Source organism: Giraffa tippelskirchi, chromosome 8, assembly GCF_054371585.1.
Source record: "Giraffa tippelskirchi isolate mGirTip1 chromosome 8, T2T-mGirTip1v1.2.pri, whole genome shotgun sequence".
In the NCBI taxonomy this organism is placed as follows: domain Eukaryota; kingdom Metazoa; phylum Chordata; class Mammalia; order Artiodactyla; family Giraffidae; genus Giraffa; species Giraffa tippelskirchi.
The window spans coordinates 127842170-127868576 of record NC_137282.1 but is presented as its reverse complement, the minus strand read 5'-3'; the positions used below and the strand labels follow the sequence as shown (position 1 = coordinate 127868576).

The window sequence follows — 26407 nt, the reverse complement described above, 5'->3', positions numbered from 1 at the left end:
ATGCTTCCACTTTAGGGGACAGGGGTTCAATCCCTGGTCAGGAAACTAAGATCCCACATGCTTTGCAATGCAGCCAACAATTAAAAAAATTTTTTTTTAAAGTCACTTGACCATATGGGTTTATTTCTGGGCTCTCTATTGCAGGGGTCCCCAGTCCCCGGGCCACAGACCGGTACTGATTCGTAGTCTGTTAGGAACAGGACCACACAGCAGGAACTGAGTGGCAGGCAAGTGAACAAAGCTTCATCTGCCATTCCCCATAGTTCACATTACTGCCTGGCCATATCCCTCCTCATTCCACGGAAAAATGTTTTCTATGAAACTCATCCCTGGTGTCAAAAATGTTAGGCACCACTGCTCTATTCTACTCCATTGGTTGATATGTCTGTCTTTATGCCAGTACCACACTGTTTTGATTGCCAGAGATTCCATATGAATTTTAGCATGGATTTTCCTGCTTCTGCAAAAAAACAAAAATGAATGTTATTGGCATTTGGATAGGGATTGCATTGGTTATATAGATTATTTTGGGTTGTTACTGTATTCTTCAACTCCAGAATATCCTTGGGTTCTTATTATTTCTGTCTCCTTATTGAGAATCTCTATTATTGATTCATTGTGATCATAATTTCTTTGAATTCTTTAAACATAATTTCCTCTAGTTCTTTGAACATACTTATAACAGCCTCTTTGAAGTCTTTGTCTGCTAAATGCAGTATCAATAGTCACTCAGAGTCAATTTATATTAACTGTTTTTTTCCAAGTATGGGTCATGCATTTCCATTTCTTTGTGTGTCTTATAATTTGTTGTTGTTGTTCTTGTTGTAAATTGGACATTTTAGATAAAATCTTGTAGCAAGTCTGCATTCTAATTCCCCCTGCAGGTTACTGTTATTTCTATTTGTTTATCTGTTTATTGTTTCTCTGATTAGTAACTTGTCTGGGCTAAATCCATGAAATCTGTCTCTCCCGCGGAATACAGCTACAACTTCTGTCATTTTTTGTTATTTTTATTTCTGTCTTCCTGAAGCACTTGCCTCATGTACTTCATAACTGAGTGACTAGCCACTGATCAAACAGAGCTTGTGTCCAACTACCTCAAGCCACTAAACCTTCTGTCCTCTACTGACAGATCTGTGTATGGGGGGGGAGTGTATTCATAGTTTAGGCCACCATTTTCACTCTTATCCAGCTTATTGTTATGCCCTTTTGTATTTTCTCTGCACGTACACTAAACCTCAGGGCTGGCCAGAAGCATGTAGCTGATTGGGCCCTCTCTTCTCTCTGTGCACGCATGCAGCTTCACCCTGGAAGCTTGCCCCAACCAAGACTACAGCCTTAGGATGGTAGAGCTACTGGCTCACTGCTGCCTCTGAGACTGTCCCTTCATCAACAACACTGTTGGGTGTTTTTGATCACTATCCTCTGTTCCCACTGACCAGAGCAGAGAAGGTGCTGGTCCTGACTGTCTTAAAATTTAGAACCTCTGTATCAAATAACTGAGGGAGAGTGTGATGGAGCAGCCTCAGGCCAGAAAGTCACAGATTCCCACTATTCTTACCTGAAATTCAGCAGTTTTTCAAGCATAAATGCTTCTCAGATTGTTGTATGATTTTGTTTGGTTTCTGGGGAAATGAAATGGGTGTTTTTGTCACTTTTTTTCTATATGTCGACTATTGCTTTTGTCCCAGTTTCTTTTGGGGTAAATGAGATGCCAATCTCTTCACTTGGCCATACCTGAACATCTTGCCTCCAATTTTCTTATTTTAAATGCCCAGGGGAATTCCTTGGTGGTCCCCTGGTTAGGACTCTGAGCTTCCATTACAGGGGGCGCTGGTTCAATCCATGGTCAGAGAACTAAGATCCCACAAGCCACACAGCTAGGCCAGACAAATAGACAAAAGACCTCTCAGTATTTTCTAAGGAAAATTAATATGCAAATACAGCCTGTACAAATATTATGTGTTCGTTTATACCTTTACTTCAAAACACAAGACAATGTACAAAGAGAGTTTACAGTGCAAAACAAAAGAACCTCTGCTACTTGCAGAATGTGTAACTCTATACATGGCCTATATCGTGCTAACAATACTAAATTATCTTAAATAATATCCTGTAAAAGTTACTTCAACCATTAGACATGTTTGAAGACACCTAGGCCACACTTCTAGACTGCACACTTGCTCACATTACCAAAGGTCAAGCTGCCTTATGGAGTGTTAAGAATTCCCATTTGAACCGTCTGGTTTGCAAAACCTGAACCAACAATGGAAACAACTTACCTCCTCTGTTTGATCAACAAACAATTTTTGATAGAAATTCCTCAGAAGCAAGAAAGATATCAGAGTTATCAGTGTGAGAAACCCATTGATCCCTAGGTCTAGAGTTGCCCAGTAGCTGGCCAACTACATAACACAAAAATGCATGACCGTAATCATGTATTATTGTCATTGTTCAGTCGCTAAGTTGTGTCCAACTCTTTCTGACCCCATAAACTGCAACATGCCAGAGTTCCATGTCCTTTACTATCTCCTGGCATTTGCTCAAACTCATGTCCGTTGAGTTGGTGATGCCATCCAACTATCTCATCCTCTGTTGCCCCCTTTTCCTCCCGCCTTCAGTCTTTCCCAGCATTAGGGTATTCTTCCAATGAGTCAGCTGTTCGCATCAGGTGGCCAAAGTATTGGAGCTAAAGCTTCAGCATCAGTCCTTCTATAAATATTCAAGGTTGATTTACTTTAGGATTGAATGAATCCTAAAGGAAATTGTGTATTATCTAATAGTAAATCTAATAACACTGTAATTCTGAAGGAAGGATGAGTAGAAATAATATTTTTAAATGTCTACAGCAACTTAAATATATTAAAACAGCTATGGTTTCTATTGGTGACAAAGATTATCTAATATTCTGAGGCTTGTTGGCTACTGTATTAGTTATGGATTGCTGCATAACAAATTGCCCCAATGTTTAGTAGCTTAAAACAACACAATCTCACACCATTTCTGAGGGTGAGAAGTCTAGGGGCAGCTTAGCTCAGTAATACTGGTTTCTCCTGAGGTTGAAGTCAAGCTATTGGCCATCTGAAAGCTTGGCGGGGCTGGAAGATCTACCTCCAAGCTCATTCATATACTTGTTGACAGAATGACTTCATGAACCCTATTTCATTCTGAGTGGCAATTTGTCCAGCTGAAAAACTTTAATTCTAGTTTCCCTTGCAGCTAGATGTGACTTTATACTACATGCTGGCCAATGATGTGTAATTAGAAGTTGTTGGGTGGAAATTCCAGGAAGTCTTTTAAAACTTTTGCTGTCATGGGCTACTGGGCAACCCCCAAGGATGGTGAAGGACAGAGATAGGAAGAACTTGAGTCCTTAATAACAACTGAGCCTCCCTTCAGCTTTTATGGGGGTAGGGGTAAAATGGCTTGTTTAGGGCCCTCTATTAGCCTAACCTAATTCTGAAATGCATATACTATCTCATTTCACCCTCACAGAAACCCTGAGCAGAAGGATTTTTATTATCCTCATTTCATGGAAAGGAAATGAGGAGCGGTAACCTGACTTGCCCAAGCTCATATGAATAGTAAAGACAGAGCCAGCTGTGTCTGACTCCCTGGCAAGCGCTCATGACCACTGGACCAGACGGCTGTGTATCCCAGGCAATAGTGGTAGTAATAGCAACAGCTAACACAGGAACTCTTGCTGTGTTCCAGGCACTACGCTCCAGGCTACATACTTAGCATTTCATTTAGTCTTCACAACAACCCCCATGACATAGGTATTATCATCCTCATTTTATAGATGAGGAAACTGAGGCTTGAAAATTTTAATTCATTTGCCCATGACTCAAGGAGACATATGGGGCCAAGACATGACCTCATGTATACTTTAGAAAGACACCTTGGGATAAGGTATGGGGCATGGATTAGAACAGAAAAGAGCAAAGACTAGGCACTTATTTAGAAAGCTTATAGAAGGATTTTGAGAAGAGAAGAGGAAGGGCTGAGCACTGGTGCACTGGACCTGGCATTTAAGACGTGAAGTATGTTGGCTGAGGAAGCTCCTTGTAAGAAGCCATCTGCAAGACGATAATGTTAAGGACACATCTGTCTCTCCTCCCTGAGCTTTTAGGGAGTTCCTTCCATTCCCTTTAGTCTCTCATCTCCTTTAACTTCCAGAATGTCCACTGTCCCAGTCTCACCCAGTGTTTCTGAAGGGAAGACAACGAATGGAAGAGGTGATAAATCTATTTGCTTTAGAACGTTATGAACTTAAAATAGAAGCTTCCAGGGACCTCCCTGGTGGTCCAGTGGTTAAGAATCCACCTTTCAATGCTGGGGACATGGGGGTCGATCCCTGGTCAGGGAATTAAGATCCCACATGCCAGGGGGCAACTAGGCCTGTGACCCACAACTCCTAAGCCTGATCACTCTAGAGACTGCGTGCTGCAACTAGAGAAAGGCCTGTGCTCCACAACAGAGACCCAGCACAGCCAAGATAAAATTTAAAAGAAAAGACAGAGAGAGCCTTCCACGGGCAGGGGGGAGGGTGGTATCAACAACCAGCAGTTCAACCTGTCCCTCATACTCAGCACAGACCTTTGAGGGAGGGGTCACCCAAATCCTACAACCAGAGCAGGTCAGAAGGAAGTGCCCTCTTATCTTTTAGAGCTAGTAACTGAGACTTCCGCTTCATTGACTATGCCAAAGCTTTTAACTGTGTGGATCACAACACACTGTGGAAAATTCTTAAAGAGATGGGAATACCAGACCACCTTACCTGCCTCTTGAGAAACCTGTATGCAGGTCAAGAAGCAACAGTTACAATCAGACAGGGAACAACGGACTGGTTCCAAATTGAGAAAGGAGTACGTCAAAGCTGTATATTGTCACCATGCTTATTTAACTTATATGCAGAGTACATCATGCGAAATGCTGGGCTGGATGAAGCACAAGCTGGAATCAAGATTGCTGGGAGAAATATCAGTAACCTTAGATATGCAGATGAAACCACCCTTGTGGCAGAAAGCGAAGAGGAACTAAAGAGCCTCTTGATGAAGGTGAAATAGGAGAGTGAAAAAGCTGGCTTAAAATTCAACATTCAAAAAACTAAGATCATGGCATCTGGTCCCATCACTTCATGGCAAATAGATAGGGAAACAATGGAAACAGTGACAGACTTTATTTTCTTGGGCTCCAAAATCCCTGCAGATGGTACCTGCAGCCATGAAATTAAAAGATGCTTGCTCCTTGGAAGAAAAGCTATGACAACCTTAGACAGTATATTAAAAAGCAGAGACATCACTTTGCCAACAAAGGACTATCTAGTCAAAGCTATGGTTTTTTCAGTAGTCATGCATGGATGTGAGAGTTGGACCATAAAGAAGGCTGAGCGCCGAAGAATTGATGCTTTTGAACTGTGGTGTTGGAGAAGACTCTTGAGAATCCCTTGGGCAACAAGGAGATCAAACCAGTCAATCCTAAGGGAAATCAACCCTGAATATTCATTGGAAGGACAGATGCTGAAGCTGAAGCTCCAGTAATTTGGCCACCTGAGATGAAGAGCTGACTCATTGGAAAAGACCCTGATGCTGGGAAAGATCGAAGGCAAAAGGAGAAGGGGGCAGCAAAGGATGAGATGGTTAGATAGCATCATCAACTCAATGGGCATCAGTTTGAGCAAGCTCCAGGAGTTGGTGATGGACAGGGAGGACTGGCATGCTGCAGTCCATGAGGTCGCAAAGAGTTGGACATGACTAAGCGACTGAACAACTGAGACCCACAGAGGTTGGGTAACTGGCTAAAGGTCACAGAGCAAGTAAAAGGTAGACTCAAAGCTCAGACTCTTCCCCACCACATCTGCCACCTACACAAGTAATAGAACCTGATGTAGCCAACTCAAACCAAAAGAAAATGTTTTGGAAGGATACAGGCCAGCTCACAGGACTAAGGCAAGGGTGGACCAGGCTGTGTCAGTTTTCTGACTCAGGTGTACGCATCAGAAACAACTTCTGGGTACAGTAATTAGAAAAAGAATATATTGAAAGGATTAAAAGGATATATCAGAAAGAGGTTTAGCAGCTACACGGCTAGTAATAACACCCAAAATTGTACTACATAACCAGTTTGGTGGTTCTATAGTCACTACCGCCCCCAGCACCTGGGCACACACACCAGAGCTCATATGGCAGATACCCTTGACCAGGGACCATCCTGCAAGCACCACTGTCACGACTGCTTCTGGAAATGACTCCTTAGCCACGTCTCTGACAGAATATGATTCTGCTGGTCCCAGCCTCTTTGAATCCCATTCCCAGTTCAGAGGTTGAGTGTGCCAAATTAAGGCATCCTTGTTATGCATGTAGCTCTAGCCACAAGGAATTCTGGGGAAGCAAGTAATGGTATTTTCAGCTTCTTTGTGGGGAAGTGGGCTTTGCTTCATAAGGAAGGGAATTAGTTATTAATATGAAAGTAGTCTGGGTGATGAATAGTCAAAAAAGACAAATGTAGGTGAGATAGATGCAAGAAGCGGACAGGAACCAAAGATTTTTGTAACAGCATCTTAAAATAACGCTTAATTTGTTTTGACTGTTGCAGCTGGAGATTAAGGTGGAAAAGAAAGTGGGTGATAAGTAAAAATATATCCTCAAAAATGAAGCTCTTATATATTATTTTAAAATATGCTATTTTCAAATGAATATATCTATAAGAGTATATCCATAAGAAAAATGTATCAACATATAACATAGAAATATATAATAAATTATAATTTTATTATTTAAACTTATTGTATAAATAAAACAGTAATAATTATATTAATAAAATACATGTGATCTATATAATTAAAGGGGATTCCCTGGTGGCTCATATAGTAAAGAACCTGCCTGCAATGTGGGAGATCCAGGTAGGATCCCTGGGTTGGGAAGATTCCCTGGAGAAGGGATGGCAACCCACTCCCGTATTCTTGCCTGGGAAATTCCAAGGACAGAGGAGCCTGGTGGGCTACAGTCCACGGGGTCACAAAAAGTCAGACATGACTGAGCAACTAACACACATAATTAAAACAAATGAGGTTACCTTCATGAAGGAGAGTGCTCATGAAGCAAAGCCCCATCATTTTATTTTGAGATAAGAACATCATTGTTTGGTTGTAGAACTGTTCCAGTCTTTAAATACTAAATCCACACATCAGTTCTCCAACTCCCAGCTCTCTCTTTCAGATACTGTTCTTTGATCCTGTGGTACCTCCTGCAGGCACTGGACTCATCTATAGTCTAATTATCACCTCCCTCCTGTCTTCATTTTCCACCCTAACCAGGCTTGAATCCAAGCTCCACCACTTCAACCTCTCTCCATCCCCACAGGACCCCCTTATCCAAAATGCCATCTCTGGAAATGTGTGGATGAAGGCACACCCACTATGCTGGCAGTACTGCTAAACCACTCCCAGAAGATCTGATAAAACCTTTGTGGGAAGCTCTTGATCTTTTGACCCTTTACTAGAATGTAGCTTACAATGGCTTTTTTTCTTTTGTTTGGGGCATAAATACCTAGAGCAGGACCTAGTTAAAAATGGGCATCCAACAACTATTGCTGAATTGAATTGGAGACATCCAGAATTCAATAAGCGACTAGATGACAGAGAAGTCACTCGAGATTCAAGTATTCACAGGTCCTGGGAAAGATGGACAGCAGGGAGAGTGGGTCTGGAAATTGGACTTGACGTGGGTATCCGGATTAGACTCTGGTAAAGCAACAAGCCGAAAATACTGCTTGGAGATTAAGTTGATGAGCTCGAGCAACCCCTAGTGGGCATACTGTTTGGGGATGCTACAGACAAAGGAATTCCAGCATCTGGGTATTTATTGTGCAGGATTCATAGGCTCATCTAAAATGAAAGAATCAAATAAACAAGACAGTTCATTACTTTTCATCAACACAAGGTCCCATCTTCTCCTGGGGAGCTCCTACTGCTTCACCCCTCCTTGATGGAAACAGTTAAAAGAGTTGACCAGCTGGGAAGCTTTCTGGTGTTCAGAAGAACAAGCGCTTGGCCTCTGGTTACCAGCGGCCGCATTCTGCTCAGATCAGGCCCTGCACCTGTTAACAAGACTGCTTTTCTGGGTAAGAGACAGTGATACTAGGATTGTAACCATCTTAGATTCTTCTTAGGTTAGGACCACCGTGCAAGTTAGACATTCCTTCCTTTAATGTCTATATCAAATAGATTAATTGTAGACTTTTTTTTTTAGAAGCCTAGGGGAATGAGTTGTTGAGACAGACAAACCTAGGGCACCCCTGATTTATCTTCAGATAGCAAGTGAGGAGATTCTACACAGAGTCAGGCTATAAAAAGCCAAACAGGCAGTTGGAAAGAGGTGCCCATCCCAGGCGCTCTTGGAGCTGTGGTGACTGCCTGGGTGGTCGTTCACAGAGCAGAAAGGAGTGAGAGAGAAAGGCTGGAGATAACGAGGGGATTTAGGGCCTTCTATAAAAACAGCAGTTTCCAATCAGAAAATCAGATGACAGGTATCCAGCTATCCAACCCACAAAGGGCAAAGTCCCCCACCCTGGCAGAGTCTGATTGCTGGCATGAAGACTGCCTAGAGGTAGAGCGAGCCCTTTCTAGGTTAACATAATCAGATGGATACAGGACACCTGCCACTCACTGCAAAGCGCTTCACAGAGCTCGCTGGCTGCATTCATCTGCTTAATAAAGCCAGAATCTGAAACAAACCCTCTTTACCCAGTTTCTCAGAGCCCTGTTGCACAGAACACGCCTTTAATTAGAGACAGAATGCACAGTGGTGGGGTTCAGCTATACTGTGGTTTGGTGCTGCAAGGCAGAAAAGTTACCACGTATCTTCCTAGGCAAGCAAAATGGAGATGGTGTTTCATATCAGATATCGCCTCAGGAAAAGAACATATTGTGGCTGAGAGAAAGAAGGCAAAAGTTTGGGTTAATTTTTGGAACATTTAAGTTTGTTTCTGAGCAGTGCAATAATTGGAATATTTAGACCTCACAATAACAGATCAGGGTGTTTTAGATATGAAGAAACCAAGGCTCAGAGAGGTTGAGTAACTTGCCCAAGGTCACATAGTTACAAATAGTGGACTGGGATTCAAACCCAAGTTTTTTCTTTTTTTTAAAGTCTTTTTTATTTAAGAACTCACTTTCTGAACTTGTGTGCACCCTTGAAACATGTGTTTTGGAAGAAGAGGTTGCAAGTCACTGTGTCCAACAGCCAAGGAAGAGAAGAGAAGGATGATTCTGTGAGATCAGTCTCTGCAGACAGCCTTTAGGCTCTTGAGTTGAGATGTGACTCCTTTGAGGATCTTTCTTCCAGTGATGTATAAGGGTGTTCCCTGAAGCACTGTTTTAAAACAGAGTAAAAAGAGGGAAGCTACTTGTCCCCAACATGGAAAAAAAAAAAAGTCAAAGTGTTAGTCACTCAGTCGTGTCCGACTCTTTGTGACCCCCCTGGACTGTACCTCTGTCCATGGAACTCTCCAGCAATGGTAACCACTTGACTATGCAGGAACCAGTTAACTATCATTTTAACTATACAGCTCACTCGTAGTCATCCAACACAATTATATACCATGCAACATAAATTATAAGGATTTCAGTGGAAATGACACAAATCTTACTAGAAATGAAATTGATTTTCTCAAGCCTGGATCTTGTCAAAATGTAAATGGCTATTCATACCAAGTGATATCTTTTTCTTGGTTGGTTGGGAGCAGACTGATTTTGCCTTGGTTTTACTGAAGTTTTGTACTGTAGGGTTTGGTGAATTGGGAGCCTAATAGATTCTGTTCTTATTTCAGTGTAGATTATTGGAACTGCAGATGGAAATAGTCAGATTACCATGGAACCAGACTTACTAGACCATTACTAACATTTAGAAAAAGCTATATCCATAATTTTTTTTTTTTAAAGATTGCATCATATACCACTTTATGGGGTCTATGTCATTTTTGTTGCCATTATTTTGTTTGTTTTAGTTGAAAGTATATATTCTGAGATATATTTAATAGGACTTTGAGAGTTGTATGAAGAAAGAGTAAAGAGTTTAAAGCAACTTAGATTTAAAAAGAGAAAAACTGGGAAAACAAATTTATGGTGCAAACACATAACAGAGTAATAGGCAGCTGTGACACAGAAAGAGAAGATTCCATACGTTCTGACATGGACCAATCATCAAAATGTAATTGAAAACGGCAGAGTACAAAGCACTGTATAGTTTGTTACCATTTGTGGAAAAGAAGGGAAAGAAGGCCTACATGTATGTTTTTGCTTTATAGAAGAGAACATCTCTGGAAGAATATACAAGGAACCAGCACTACTCATCACCTCTGTGCAGGGATGTGTCACTGGGGGACAAAGGTGATGGGCTTTTCACCTTAGGTCCTTTTGTACCTTCTGATTTCAAAACATGTAACCATATTACCAGATGATTTCAAAACATGTGACCCTATTACCAGATGATTATATGCAGATGACATGATTTTTTTTTCACATTGATTTACTGATCTATTTTTGGCTGCACTGGGCCATTGTTGCTGAGTGTGGGCTTTCTCTAGTTGTGGCAAAGAGAGGTTACTCTTCAGCTGTGGTGGCTTCTCTTGTTGCAGAGCATGGGCTCAAGACGTAGGCTCAGTAGTCGTGGCACACAGGCTTAGTTGCTCCAAGGCACCCAGAGATCTTCCCGGACCAGGGATTGAACCGGTGTACCTGGCATTGTGACATGAATTCTTAACCACTGGACCACCAGGGAAGCCCGGCATGATTCTATACATAGAAAACCCTAATGACTCCACGGAAAAATAGTAGGACTTATAAAGAATTCAGCAAGGTAGCAGGATACAAGATTAACACACAGAAATCGGCTGCATTTCTTTACACTACCAATGAAATATCACAAAGGTGATGTAAGAAAAAAACACAATATCTTTCAAAAATCACACTCCAAAAAATAAAATACTTAGGAATAAACCTGACCAAGGAGGTGAAAGACTTCTACACTGAGAACTATAAAACATTAATAAAGGAAACTGAAGATGACTCAAAGAAATGGAAAGATATCCCATACTCTTGGATTGGAAGAATTAACATTGTTAAAATGGCCATACTACCCAAATCAACGGAGAAGGTGATGGCACCCCACTCCAGTACTCTTGCCTGGAAAATCCCGTGGATGGAGGAGCCTGGTAGGCTGCAGTCCATGGGGTCGCTAAAGAGTCGGACACGACTGAGCGACTTCACTTTCACTTTTCACTTTCATGCATTGGAGAAGGAAATGGCAACCCACTCCAGTGTTCTTGCCTGGAGAATCCCAGGGATGGCAGAGCCTGGTGGGCTGCCATCTATGGGGTCGCACAGAGTCGGACACAACTGAAGCGACTTAGCAGCAGCAGCAGCACCCAAATCAATCTATGAATTTAATGCAATCTTTATCAAATTACCCATGACAGTTTTCACAGAACTAAAATAATCCTGAAATTCATATGAAGCCATAAAAGACCCAGAATTGCCAAAGCGATCTTGAAGAAAAAGAACCAAGCAGGAGGCATAACCTTCTCAACTTCAGACAATACTACAGTATATTAAACCAGTGTGCTATCTGCACAAAAAACAGACATGTGAGGCTCAATGGAACAGAACAGACTCCAGAAATAAACACACACATCTACGGTCAATTAATCTTCGACAAAGGAGGCAAGAATATACAAGGGGAAAAAGTCTCTTCAGCAAGTGGTGTCAGGAAAGTTGGAGACCCACATGTAAGTTGATGAAGTTAGAACACATCCTCTTACTATACACAAAAGTAAACTCAAAATGGCTTAAAGACTTAAACATAAGACAACACCATTAAACACCCAGAAGAGATCATAGGCAAAACATTCTCCGACATAAATTGTACCAATGTTTTCTTACGTCAGTCTCCCAAGGCAACAGAAATAAAAATTATGCAACCAGTAAGGGCTTAACTTTCAAAATATACAAACAGCTTATACAATTCAACAACAACAAAAAACCCCAAACAACTCAATCAAAAAATGGACAGAAGACCTAGTTGTTTCTCCAAAGAAAAAATACAAATGGCCAATAGGTACATGACAAGATGGTCAACATTGCTAACTATTGGAGAAATACAAATCAAAACTACAATGAGTGGAGAAGGAAATGGCAACCCACTCCAGTGTTCTTGCCTGGAGAATCCCAGGGATGGTGGACCCTGGTGGGCTGCCATCTATGGGTTCGCACAGAGTCGGACATGACTGCAGCGACTTAGCAGCAGCAGCAGCAGCTAGCGTTCAGGAGAAGGACCTCCCCCAAGTCTTGAAAGAAACTAATTTATTTTCTATTTCTGTAGAGTTTACATGATTTCCCACTGCTTACACTTTAGAATGTTTATTTTATGGGGGCTGAGGGATTAAAAGAGTGTGAACGAACAGGTAACATTTTCCATGATGGGAAAAAAAAAAAAAAGAAAAACTACAATGAGGTACCACTTCACACTGGTCAGAATGGTCATCATTAAAAACTCTACAAATAACAAATGTAAGAGAGGATGTGGAAAAAAAGGAACCCTCCTACACTGTTGGTGGGAATGTAAGTTGGAACAGCCACTATAGAAAAATGTGTTGAGGTCCCTCAGAAAACTAAAAATAGAGTTACCGTATGATCTAACAATCCCACTCCTGGGCATATATCCAGACAAAACTCTAATTCAAAAAGATACTTGCACCCCTTATATTTATAGCAGCACTACTCACAATAGCCAAGATATGGAAACTAAATATCCACTGACAGATGAATTGATAAAAGATGTGATACATACAAACAACGGAATACTTCTCAGTCATAAAAAAAGAATGAAATAATGCCATTTGCAGCAACATGGACGCAAACAGAGCATCATACTAACTGAAGCAGGTCAGAAAAAGAAAGACAAATACCATATGCTATCACTTATAGGTGGAATCTAAAATATGACATGAACAAATCTATCTACAAAACAGACTCAACCATAAACTCACAGATTTATGGTTGCCAAGGGGAAAGGGGTTAGGGGAGGGGCTGAGTGAGAGATTGGGATTAGCAGATGTAAGCTATAATATATAGAGTGGATAAACAACAAGGTCCTACTGTACAGCACAGAGAACTATATTCAATGATAAAATAAAATGGAAAAGAATATTAAAAACAAAAAGTATATATAACTGAAGGAAATGGCAACCCACGCCAGTATTCTTGCCTGGAAAATCCCATGGACGGAGGAACCTGGTAGGCTACAGTCCATGGGGTCAAAAGAGTTGGACACAACTGAGCGACTTCACAGCAGAAAGTAACAACACAGTTATCAATTGTACTTCAATAAAAAAATAATAATACTAAAAAAAAAACAAATACAAATAAGCTGTCACAGCTAACCAGAATCTTTGGAGTTGGTCTCTGGGCATGAGTCTACCATCTCCCCAGATTGTCAGCTTTTCTGATAAAAGCACCTTTCCTTTCTAAAAAAAGTATCTGTATAATTCTAGAAATATTTATATCCCATGCAGTGTATTAACAAAACACATGGACAGGGTAGATAAACTGGAGACTGTTACATCAAGATAGTAGTAATCTTCCTTCTATTTCTCCAGAGTTTCTTGATTTGGTTATAATGGCTATTTTTTTTTTAAGGTTTTTAAAAAAATTTTTATTTATTTATTTGGAGGATAATTGCTTTACAATGTAGTGTTGGTTTATAATGGCTATTTTTAAAGTATTATTTTCTATGTTTAACTTACTTCTTCCTTGACAGCACCAGTATTTCAATCAGTAGTCCTGTTGAGAGAGTTGGAAGTGAAGACTAGGGACACCGGAATCCCAATATACAGAAGACTCAGTAACGGAAAAACCTACCATTGCTATGAAATGCCTGTAATATAAATAAAGAACTACAAAGAACGGTTCTACAGGCAGGCAGTAAAAAGGGAGAGGAAAATACTTTTCCATCTGGAAACAAATCACTGAATGACATAATGCACAACCAGTTTCCTACTGGAGCTCCTTGTTTTAAATAACTACTCTGCAGCTTCCTGTGTTTTCCTTCCTTCTCATCACCGGTAACCAAGGATACCACAGGTTTTCCTAAGCTTCTGTTTCCCCAACATCAAACTAGTTTTGTTTAAAACAGTAAAGCAGCAAAAGAGAAATGGCTTTTAATTTTTTTAAAAAAAGCATATCAAGTTCTCAGACAATCACTGCCTGTGTTTTCTGACATTAGGCAAAACAGATTACTTTGGAACTCCAGCTGAAAGAAGGGAATTCACTCCATCCCAAAACCAGGAAGCAGTGACTCATCTCTGAAACGAAAAGGAGACACGCCAGTCAGGGGCTTAACAGAGCCATCTGCTGTGGTCATGATCTTGGGCTTGGCTTCTGAGGCAGACATTCACTTGAGTATATCATCTGATACAGTGACTTTCTTGGTTGCGATTTATGAGCTGCCAGTGTTTACTTGTGAGACTGTCTGGAGCTGGAAGGGAAGGAAGATAAATATACCAAAGCCCAGCTGAGCAACTGATCGGTTTTACATTTTATTTTCAGGAAATGACATCTTGTTTTCACAAAGAAGAGGTATGCTATCCTCTCAAATAGAGGCTGCCTTCGCCTTCAGGGGCAGCAATAGGGGTAATACTCAATTTGTCCCAAACAAATGTCAACAGAGGTGCTTCTGAGGTACCAAAACAATAACAACAACAAGTTTAAAAAGTACAACAGAAATATATAACCCATACAACATGTAGTGAAACAGAGTCTCTCAAGTACCCTGAAGCAGTCGGGGCTTCAGCAATCGTGAAGCAGCAGGGACGGCACAGGCGGAGGCTCGTGATGGAGGGTTTCCTAACTCAGTCCCAAGTGGCTCCATCCCATGCTCTCAGAGCTGCCCAAGGCCTGTCCAAGAGAATCCCCCAGACCATCCGAAGTTCCCAGTGCCTGGCAGTCTGTCAAATGCCGCTGGAGCCCTGTCTTCAGAACAATCTCTTTGCTTTGGAGAGAAAAAATAAAAGAGAGAGAGAAATAAAGGAGGAGCCTGCATTTCCCTCCCTGGCCTCCCTGCTGCCCTCCTCAGTCCTTTCCCCACACAGCAGCCGTGGTGAATCAAGACACAGATGTGAGATCACATCACTCTTACAGCCCACCACCCCTCTCTTCCTCCAGAGTAAAAGTTGAAGTCCTTCCAAAGGCCTATAAATCCCTACTCAGCCTGCCCTCTGTCCAGCCTTCTGACCTCACTTCCTGTTCTCCTCCCCATTGCTCACTCCACTCCTGCTACGTCGCCTCCATGCTGTTTCTCCGAAACCCTTTCCCCAGACGGCAGCACGGCCACCGCCTTTAAAACCTCACTCAAATACCACCTTCTCCTCAGTGACCACCTTGACTACTCTGTCAAAAACTGCCAACACTCTCCCCATCACTCCTGGCCCCATTCTGACTTTACTAGAGAGAAAGCACAAATCACATCTAACTAGTTAGATTTTCACTTCTCCTTCTAGTCCTCATACCTAGAAGAGTGCCAGGCACAAAGCTGGTCTTCAGTTAATACCTTTTGGAGGAAGGAAGGAAGTACATACACAGCAACAGGCAGGGAGAGGTGCACCTTCCAAGTCCGTCCAGAGAGGGGGGTGGGAGGGGCTATTCACTGGGCTCTAGTGTTTTCCATTGGCTTCTGCTTCCTTGATCCCAGAGAAGCAGGGATCTTGGCTTACACCAAAGGCAATCTCAAGACTTTCTTTGAGATTAAGGGACTGAAAGGGTTATTACATTTATATATAAGGGAATAATAAAGGTTATGGAGGAGACATCCACCAAGGGACAAGGCAAGGAATGACAATAAGTAACAAAAGAGAAGGGAAGGAAAAAGTGAGGGGCAAAAATGAGAGGGTGGTGATGGAGAATTTTTTTTAAAAAAAGCTTCTATTAACAAATCTGCTAATTTTTGATCCCACGATAATTTTGCAAAGGATAGATTTTTAAGAGTCCAGCATTATAAACTGTGTGAGTGCATGTATGTGAACACCCACTGCCACCCCACGCCAATCTTCCTGAGAGCCACTTTATCTTAGACAAACACTGCCCTTATACCAGGTGGGCATGCTGACTTCATGCCCGTGGCCCTCTGGATTCCTGGTGCAGGACTGGGCACTTGCTGGGAATCCCCCAGCGTCCTGCTGCTGCTGCTAAGTCGCGTCAGTCGTGTCCGACTCTGTGCGACCCCATAGACGGCAGCCCACCAGGCTCCCCTGTCCCTGGGATTCTCCAGGCAAGAGTACTGGAGTGGGTTGCCATTTCCTTCTCCAGGGCATGAAAGTGAAAAGTGACAGTGGAGTCGCTCAGTTGTGTCCGACTCAGTGACCCCATGGACTGCAGCCTGCCAGGCTCCTCCGTTCATGGGATTTTCCAGGCAAGAGTACTGGAGTGGGGTGCCATTGCCTTCTCCACCCCAGTGTCCAGTGGTTAGGAAACTCCGAAATTCCACTGCTGTACGCACCGCGTTCAATCTCTGGTCAGGGAATTAAGATCTCATCTGCAACCCACACGGTAGAGTCAAAAAAACATAAAACATCTTGCTAACAAGTGTTCTCTCTGGATGAGGTCAACGTGGCAGACATTGTTACTGCTGCCATTCCCTACACAGTCCTTTATGAGGCTCTGTCTCTCAACAGGTGATGATGGGTGATAACCAGGGACAGCCTTCCCGGTGCTCTCTTCAGAGACTGAGAGTTTCTCCTGTCCTTGTCTGGACCACCCTCCTCCTAGCCTATAGGAAGCTGGCAAGAGCCACAGGCTATGTGATCTCACCTGGGCCTTCTTAGAGACCACCAATCTCTGAAGGGACATCTCTCGCATAGATTTACGAAAGCTGCGGTTCATAAACCTTTCTCCCCACCTCAACACCCCTGAAAGGCCACAGACAACTCCCACCGACAGCCTCACTTTCATATTATAGTACCAAGGGAGCTGGGAACTGAAATTTGAAAAAGTCTCTGGACTGAAAATCACTGTTCTAAAGGACCAGCAAGATTTTATTTTAGATAATTTGCTTTCTTCTTTTTTGAGCACAACCCAAAGAAACTCCAAGGGAAAGCTTAAAGTGAGAATGTTAACACTTATGTAAACCAACCAACACTTAATGAGAATAGAACAAAGGGGGAAGGGGGAGCAACTGACAGAAGACTCAGCTCCAGCACCTCCCCAGCTCATGTCACAAAACGTCTTTCCTTCAGAAAAAGCTCATGTCAATATCCCAGAGGGCTGCAATTACTCATGCAACACATACTCAACATTCATTATCTGCCCCAGCTCCAGGGCACCCTTTCTCCAACACAGGATCTGGCACCCTAACACTCTCCTCCTACTCCCCTCTTCTGGATAATCTGGCCTCACAGACTTCACTGAGGATCTATGGCTAATCAGTCATGAGGCATTACTCCTCCCGTGGGGATATGGGCCTTGAAGACACCAACCAGTCAGGCAGGCCTGGAGTAGCGCTACTCTTGGTGAAATCAGACAGGCAGACCCTCCTCTCTGAAACTGTGATAAGCACTCCCCTACCCAGGAGGAAAACGGCCCTGCCAGTGTCAGAACTGTGACAGTTACAGGCCTGCCAATTCTAGTTCCCAGATCCTACATTTTGTCCTTTAAAAATTCTCATGCACTGGGGATTAAACCAGCTTTCAATTGGCAAAGAGGGTTGGTATCTGAACTGAGAATTTCCTCTAAACTCCACACTGCAGCCCACTGAAGCTGCTGATGGTTCTGGCACCTGTTTCCCTAAATCAGGCCTCAGCACCTCCGTCTGTCTCTGGAGAAAACCTCAAAGCTGCACTCGCCGCGATAACTGCAGAAACAGACTGGTGCCAGAGCTGCTCTCAGCCAGTGCTTGCCCCAGGGGGGCCGATTCGGTTTACTTCCTCGGGTCCCAGTGTCACCAAAAAGGCAGCAAAGTACCTGCTTTAGCCTTTGGAGAGAAAAGAGGGGTCTGATATTATCCACCTTGCAGTATTAACTCTGTGTGAGGAGAGTCAGAGATGAATTTAGGACACAGGATCCTTCTTTCTCTTTCCAATGGCTGCATGCATCTACCATGCTTGGACTTTTGAGAAGAAACCTAGTCAGTGGGCTGGGTGAAGAAAGTCTATGTGGGTGTGTGGAGAGAAAGGATCCCTCCTCCACTGTTGGTGAGAACGTAAACTGGTACAGCCACTATGGAGAACAGTATGGAGGTTCCTCAGGAAATTAAAAACAGAGCTATCACAGTTCAGTTTCAGTTCAGTCGCTCAGTCATGTCCGACTCTTTGCGATCCCATGAATCGCAGCATGCCAGGCCTCCCTGCCCATCACCAACTCCCTGAGTCTACCCAGACCCATGTCCATCGAGTCGGTGATGCCATCCAACCATCTCATCCTCTGTCGTCCCCTTCTCCTCCTGCCCCCAATCCTTCCCAGCATTAGGGTCTTTTCCAATGAGTCAACTCTTCACATGAGGTGGCCAAAGTATTGGAGTTTCAGCTTCAACATCAGTCCTTCCAATGAACACCCAGGACTGATCTCCTTTAGGATGGACCTGTTGGATCTCCTTGTAGTCCAAGGGACTCTCAAGAGTCTTCTCCAACACCACAGTTCAAAAGCATCAATTCTGCGGCGCTCAGCTTTCTTCACCGTCCAACTCTCACATCCATACATGACCACTGGAAAAACCATAGCCTTGACTATACAGACCTTTGTTGGCAAAGTGATGTCTCTGCTTTTAAATATGCTATCTAGGTTGGTCATAACCTTCCTTCCAAGGAGTAAGCATCCTTTAATTTCATGGCTACAATCACCATCAGCAGTGATTTTGGAGCCCCAAAAAATAAAGTCGGACACTGTTTCCACTGTTTCCCCATCTATTTCCCATGAAGTGATGGGACCAGATGCCACGATCTTAGTTTTCTGAACGTTGAGCTTTAAGCCAACTTTTTCACTCTCCTCTTTCACTTTCAGCAAGAGGCTCTTTAGTTCTTCTTCACTTTCTGCCATAAGGGTGGTGTCCTCTGCATATCTGAGGTTATTGATATTTCTCCCGGCAATCTTGATTTCAGCTTGTGTTTCTTCCAGCCCAGCGTTTCTCATGATGTACTCTGCATAGAAGTTAAATAAGCAGGGTGACAATATACAGCCTTGAAGTACTCCTTTTCCTATTTGGAACCAGTCTGTTGTTCCATGTCCGGTTCTAACTGTTGCTTCCTGACCTGCATACAGGTGTCTCAAGAGACAGGTCAGATGGTCTGGTATTCCCATCTCTTTCAGAATTTTCCACAGTTTATTGTGATCCACACAAAGGCTTTGGCATAGTCAATAAAGCAGAAATAGATGTTTTTCTGGAACTCTCTTGCTTTTTTGATGATCCAGCAGATGTTGGCAATTTGATCTCTGGTTCCTCTGCCTTTTCTAAAACCAGCTTGAACATCTGGAAGTTCACAGTTCACGTATTGCTGAAGCCTGGCTTGGAGAATTTTGCGCATTACTTTACTAGCATGTGAGATGAGTGCAACTGTGTGGTAGTTTGAGCATTCTTTGGCATTGCCTTTCTTTGGGATTGGAATGAAAACTGACCTTTTCCAGTCCTGTGGCCACTGCTGAGTTTTCCTATCACACAACCCAACAATTCCACTTCTGGGTATTCATCCAAAGAAAATGAAAACATTAACTCAGAAAGACATATGCACCCCCAATGTTCACTGCAGCATTAGTGACAACAGCTACGATATGGAAAGAACTTAGGTGCCCATCAACAGATGAATAAAGAAAATATACATACATAAATATATATATACACACACACACGGGGCTACTACTCAGCCATAAAAAAGAATGAGATCGTCCCATTTGCAACAAAATGGATGAACCTATAAAGTACTCTGTTAAGTGAAATAAATCAGGGAGAAAGGCGAATTCCATACAATTTTACTTAAATCTGGAATCTAAAAAACAAATGAACAAACATAACAAAACAGAAACAGACTTATAAATACAATCTACAAAGAACAATCTGGTGGTTGCCAGAAAGGAGAGTGATAACAGAATGGGTGAAACAGGGGAAGGGAATTAACTTCCACTTACAAAATGAATTAAGTCACAGGGATGTAATGTACAGCACAGGGAATATAATCAGTAATACTGTAATTGCTTTGTATAGTGACACATGGTAGCTAGACTTATTACGGTGATCACTCTGTAATGTATAAAAATATCAAGTCACTAGGTAGATCAATTTTACTTCAAAGAAAAAAATAAAAACAGTAACCTCCAAAAAGCAAAAAAAAGAAAGTACATGGGTATCCCCACTCACACACAGACCCAGCAAACTTAAGCTCACAGGCTTGGTCAAACCTGGATTCCCACGTCAGCATTCCTCTCAGAAAGGGAAGAGAGAAGAGAACAGAAGGCAGTCACAGCACCTCAACAGACACTTCCTAAGCCTCGGCTGTCCTCATGTTCCTCTGGCACCAAGCAGACATCATGTCCTGTTTGGGCGACCAAGCGGGGCCCTGCGAGGAACGAACAGCTCACTGCTTCTCACGCCTCTGTGCTTGTGCCGATTCCTCTGCTTGGAAAGCATCATCCCTAGAGCCTTTAGAACTCAGTTCAAATGTCACTTCTTCTGTGAAGCTTGTTCCCATACCTCCAACCTGTCCAGGTCAAATTGAACGTCCTCGCCTCTGCAGTTTTCCAGAACCCTAGTATGGAACTTGCACAACACCTACTTGCTTTCTGTCTCCTCCACAGATGGTGGGAGCTGAGACAGTACTTTCTGTCTTTATTCCAGTGCCTAGTGTAGTGTTCCTATAAATGGTTAAGGACCGATGAGCGGTGGAGAGAAACAACAATGGATTCTGCCAGAATCAAGAGGCTACTAGGAGGTAAAAAAAAAAAAAAAAGAAAGAAAGAAACCTATGGGGACTCAAAACTGGACACAAAGTCCAACAGCACAAAATTGTCAAAAAAGCAGAAAATACTTTGATTTCAAAGAACCACCTGAGAGCTGCCCTACCCTCCCAAAGGTCAGAATGTCTTCCTTGGGCGTAACAGGCTCAACACCTGCCCTGTGACCGGTTTGCTGCCCATGCAATGGCTCACCAACCAAGGGCCAATTCCATACTACAACTGCTTACAAGTTAGCATCAGATTTCTGGCCTGATTCAAAGAGGCTGATACTTGCTGAAGGGCTAGGAGAAAGAAAGCAGTAGACAGAAGATCCTGTTCTTAGCAGTGTGGCATTTAAGCCTTTGGCTTCTCTTAACTCAGAAAAAGGTACATCCAAATACATACATGAACAAGGCTTCCCGATGGCCAGGTGGTGGGAAGCGCCTGGAAGGGCAGTGAGCTTTTGGTTCTTCTCTGACTGGCCTTTATGTGCAACCAATTGCCCTCTCAGTACTCTGGCTGTGAGCTTTCCCAGAGGGTAGAGCTGTACAGGATTTCTTAAGGGACTGAACATGATAATCAGACCCACCCTCCTCCTCTGAACTCTCATCCCTGCCTAATAACCAATCCCTCTGATCCACTAGTTTCCTTGTGCTTTGCCCCAGGACACATTCCTTTGCAACAAGGACATTTAAGTCTCAAGCAGAGTGGCTCTGCAATCCTCAGCAGAGAAGGCCCCAAGCGTGATGAGATCACTTGGGTTAGAGGAGCAGATACTCACTGTGGAAGTGTGGTTCCTTGAGGAAACTCACCCACCCCCACACTTCCCTAATCTCTTTATTCAAACTCTCTCTGGGAAACTTGTTTATTAGGACGCCCAAAGTTAACACAGTAGGATTAAATTCATCTCTTTTTGGCTTAACGTTACGCCTGATTTGTGTAGTTAAGCTGTGACTCTTACAGATAGAACCTATATATGTTTTCTTCACAGTTTTTGGCATTTTCCAAGTTGGGAACCTTTGACTTGTACACATCCGATTTACAATTTATTGTGTACCCAACCCAAGGTTTCTGCAACCCACCGAGAGCACCGGACAGCAACTAAACTGTCTTGAACAACAGCCCCATCTAGTGACTAGCACTGCAAGTTGTCCACCCGTGTGTTTTTCTAATCACATCTTTTCTTATTGCATAACTAAGACACGAACACCTAAGCCTCCCCATTCCCTGCTGCTCAAATATTTCATTCTGCCTCAGCTGTTTCTTACATGTTTATTACCTTCAGCTTCTTTTACTTTCCCCCATTTCTTCCACCTCCTTCTTAAGCTCAAGAATCATTTACCTGACTCTTCTGGATCCAAAAAACCCTTTAAGTGTGCTGAGGGGACCTACCTCTTTTCATACTCACTCACCTTTTCGTTCCCTGATGAGGACAGTTCGTCGTTCTTTCACTTCTGAGTTCAGATTGTCTACCATCTTATTAATGCAATTGTCCAGAACCAGGGAGCGGGTTTTGGACTTGATGTCCTTCCGACAAATGGGGCATTCTACTTTCCGCTTCATCCACTCATTGATACAGTAGGAGCAGAAACTATGGGCACAGTTCAAGGTGACAGCCTATAATGGAAATGTGAACACATACATCAGAACTGTGACACTTACTTCCCCAAGGCAGTTGTGATCTCAGAGTTAGGAAAGGAGTTAGTTCTCAAGACCAAATGGAAATTTAAACATAACTTCATCTAGAGGGCTTACAAAGGGTATCAGAATCACTCCTAGGAACGGGAAATTTTAAGGTTCATGTTAGATGGTTTGTTTTCTCTCTCAAAGTTAAGTTCATAAACTCAGGCTCCAGGCAGGCTGATTTGTCTTATTTTGTTCCACCAACTCAGTTCACACTGCCAACGTGGGTTAGCTACCCTGCAAATAAATGTCACTGGACTTAAGTAGGACTAGAAAGCATGTGAATGTCTGCTATAAATACATCACTAATTCTCTCATGAGAAATAAATTTATGTCCTAAAGGTGAATTAGAACTTCAATTTAAATTCACACAGTGAATACTCAGTATACAGAATGGTAGGAGGGCCTTATCTCTACTCAAAAGAAGCTTTAAAAAGTATATGTAAAAGAACTTAGGCTAGGGAAAAAGAATCTAAAAACAAAATGGGAAAAAATGCAATGGCTTCAACTGACAGTGCCTTAAGTAATATCAATAAGCCTATGAGAAGAGAGAAAGCAGAAAAAGGCCCGTATCTGAGGGGCTCCTAAGCAACCCCAATGGTCAGCTTTCTGCCAAGGTCCTTATCACTTTTCAAAACATAAACCATACTCTTCGTTACTCTTGTTTTTGTATATCTCCTAACATACAATTTTTTCTGGAGCTCAGAAGTTTTCTTTCTTGCTTTTAGGAAAGCAGGGGGAAATAACACAAACTTTGTATTATTTTCCAAATGCCAAGTGGAGGCCAGAAGGCCAACTAGGAGACATTCTCAGTCAAGAATGAGACATACAAAAATAGAAAAAAAGTAAAAATAAAGAATGAGACAAAATTCTCATAAACAGGACTAAAAACCTGCTTGACTAAAATGAAATCTCTTCCCCAACACTGATTTTAAGAGATGACCAACAGGAAAGGTCAGCACATGCTGTAAACCAAACAAAGATCAAGTTATTTGTCTCTTACATGTCGTGCAGATGCTCCGGGTTGGCTAACTCATCACCCATTCCAACCCCTTTCTTTGTCTTCTTCTATTACGGTGCGTAAGTCATGTCGAAACAGTACTGAGTTTCTCCAAAGCAAGGAATCAAATGACTAAAAACTATGGGGGAAATTATGATCTGAAGTTAAAGTAGATCCAAAGCAAAAGAAACAGGTCTACCCAGGACAGATTTTTCAGGAGGCTAATAGACCCAAACTCCCTAAAGACCACCAGAAAAAAAGGAAGCTGTGTGTGTATGCGTTTTCTTTTTAAATGAGCCTGAAAAGCACTATCATTTAACAACTTTAGTTTAACACTTATTGTGTAAGATTAACTGGACACAAATGGTAGGATTTGTGAAAATCTGCAAAAACAAGACAGGATAACAAATGAAATCCTAGGCGTGATGTTTCATTTTCATAAGGAGCCTCAGAGTCCCTGAAAAATGTTCTATTTGGCCACTGAATCCTGTGATCATACCTCAATGACATTTACCCCCTTGTTCAAAGGCTGCACTGCATGCCCACTCTCAGCACTGTGTCCATTCAGAGAAAAGAAAGACTAGCTTTATTGAGTAGCTTTATTCTGATACTTCAAATTTCTAATGCCATCTAATTCTAGAATCTGCCAGAATCAAATGGCTCCCAGGAGGTTAAAAAAAAACCTGCAGGAGCTCAACACTAGGCAAAAAAAAAAACAAACCCAACAGCACATAGTTGTCGGAAATGTAGGAAACATATGACATTCTGACCTGTGGGAGGGTGGGGCAGACCCTAGATGGTTCTTCAAAACCAAAGTGTTTTTCCCTCAACAACAAAAAGATAAAGGCTTTATTATAGCCCCAAACACAGATTCTGCCAAAAAAAGAACTCAAGAACAAATGAAGTAAGAAAAAAGACAGTGGAGGTAAAAAAGACCACAAAGACAAGTGCGAAGTGGCCACCACCAGCAGCCACTTTGAAGTCAAATAGCTACAGTAAGTTCCTGGAGGAAAAATCTCTTCAGAATGTTACCCTAGAGCAGAAGCAGTCTGTGTAGCTGAGGCTCCATTCAGGGGTGGGAGAGTGAGAAGGCGTGAGCCACTGCTCATCATTACCTCAACGAAGTATTCTGAGCAAATAATACACTGGAGCTCATTCTCTAGCACGTCATTCATGTGGCTAAGAACTTCCTCCTTCTGTGCTTGCACCTTCTCCTTCTCTTCCTGCAAAGACATATAACCCCACCTGTCATTCGGGAGAACTAACAAGAATGAAAAACAGGACAGAGCAGGATTAATAGTCGGCAGTAGGATTCAGAAAGAATCTAAATTAAAAATTCACCCTGGCGTAGTAACACAAGAATAAAATTCTTGCCCCAAGGATTACTGCTTCTCAGAACTGCTTTCTAATATAGAGCACTGTCATCCTTTTTTTTTTCCTTTCTCGACTTTATGAGTATGTACTGGTGTTGCAGTTTCGGTCTCCTTCCCAAAAATAACCAAATGAAAAAAACTGAAGTCAGCATACCAACCCCACCAACCATCCGAGGCCAGAACGAGGCATTAGGTATTCGATAGCACACTGCAGTTCAGAGGGGATACAGAATCATCCTAAGCAGCCAAGAGCTCACTGGATAAGAAAGAAATGAGGAAGAGTCCATAAAGGCAAGAAGCTTGAATTAGTGTATAATGTCCTCTGTGTTCTCTGCAGCTGTCTCTCCTACAAAATAAGGATAATACCCAAGGTGCCTGGAGGCAGGAGGCTGGAGAGATGGCCTGCTGAAGTATCTCCAGGCCTCATGCTCTGTAACGCTTGTTACCTCCCACTCCTGCCGTGCAGTTTCCCTGTGCTTTCCCCGAGAGACAGACTGCTTGTGGACACCTTTTTCAAGGAGGATCTGGGTGTGCTCTCTTGGAGTCAACGTTTATTAAGTGCCCCTAGGGGGAGAGGAAAAGCCAAAAGAGGGTATATTTGAGAGGTTATTTTTCATGTTTTATTTTCTCTTCTTATCAAAGCAAAGACTGTGAAACTAATCAGGACAGTGAAGAGGGAATGGACTCGTTTATAACTAGAGTCAAGTTTCTTAAAAATTTGAATTGCTGGATTTAAAAAGATGTGGTGGCGTCTTGGAGGCTGGGGAATAAAGTACTACGTGATTTAAACAGAGGATAAGGCTAGCAAACCAAGCGGAAAAAGAGTCCCCTCCTTTCTGTAATCTGCTCCAGATGTGTACCTGAGGAAGAGTGGGCTGAGAGATGTAGTCAGACTCAGGCATTAATTTCCCATCAGAGGATGCAAATTGGTGGCCTGTGGACTACATCCAGCTTATTAGACTTATTTATTTAGTTTGGCATTCATGGTATCAAAAAACTGAACCTGTTGCTACTACTTGAAAATTGGGACACTTCACGTAAACATCTGGATTTCCATTTTCTGTGGAAAACTCAGATCTGACAACACTGGGCCTGTACTTCTGGTTGGCAACAACTGGCTGCTGCAGAGAAGAGCTGCCTCTTGGGGTATGGGTGAGGGTGGAATTCTGCCTCACAGCTCCCCACTGTGTTCTTACACCCAGGCCACTTCATTCACTTCTATTATCAGTCTGACTCCAGGGGGAATTTGAGTCTACAACCCCTAATTTAAGAGTGTCATTGATTTGATGTAAGAAATAACTACAGAAATGCATCAAGATGAACTACTTTTTATTTTGACTACACCACCCCTTAGCCTATGTGAGTGAGACACTCTGAAGGAGG

General features: G+C 42.5%; 1 protein-coding gene across 32 annotated transcripts in view; it reads right to left on the bottom strand.

The window, feature by feature from the left end:
* RNF8 (ring finger protein 8) overlaps window positions 1–26407 on the bottom strand; it is a 66497-nt gene that overhangs the window by 14255 nt on the left and 25835 nt on the right. For 7 of the 32 annotated variants that reach the window (XM_081520540.1, XM_081520554.1, XM_081520555.1 and 4 more), the window contains 3 exons: window positions 24767–24874; window positions 22381–22585; window positions 14583–15047 (listed from right to left, as the gene is read on the bottom strand). In XM_081520540.1, the coding sequence (XP_081376666.1) occupies window positions 15031–15047; window positions 22381–22585; window positions 24767–24874 (330 nt within the window). In that variant the 3' untranslated portion in view covers window positions 14583–15030. Of the gene's footprint in view, window positions 1–89; window positions 461–1561; window positions 1626–1737; window positions 1881–9133; window positions 9405–14582; window positions 15048–19991; window positions 20958–22380; window positions 22586–24766; window positions 24897–26407 lie in introns of those variants that run through there. The other 25 variants (XM_081520538.1, XM_081520544.1, XM_081520549.1 and 22 more) reach the window with 15 other exon arrangements.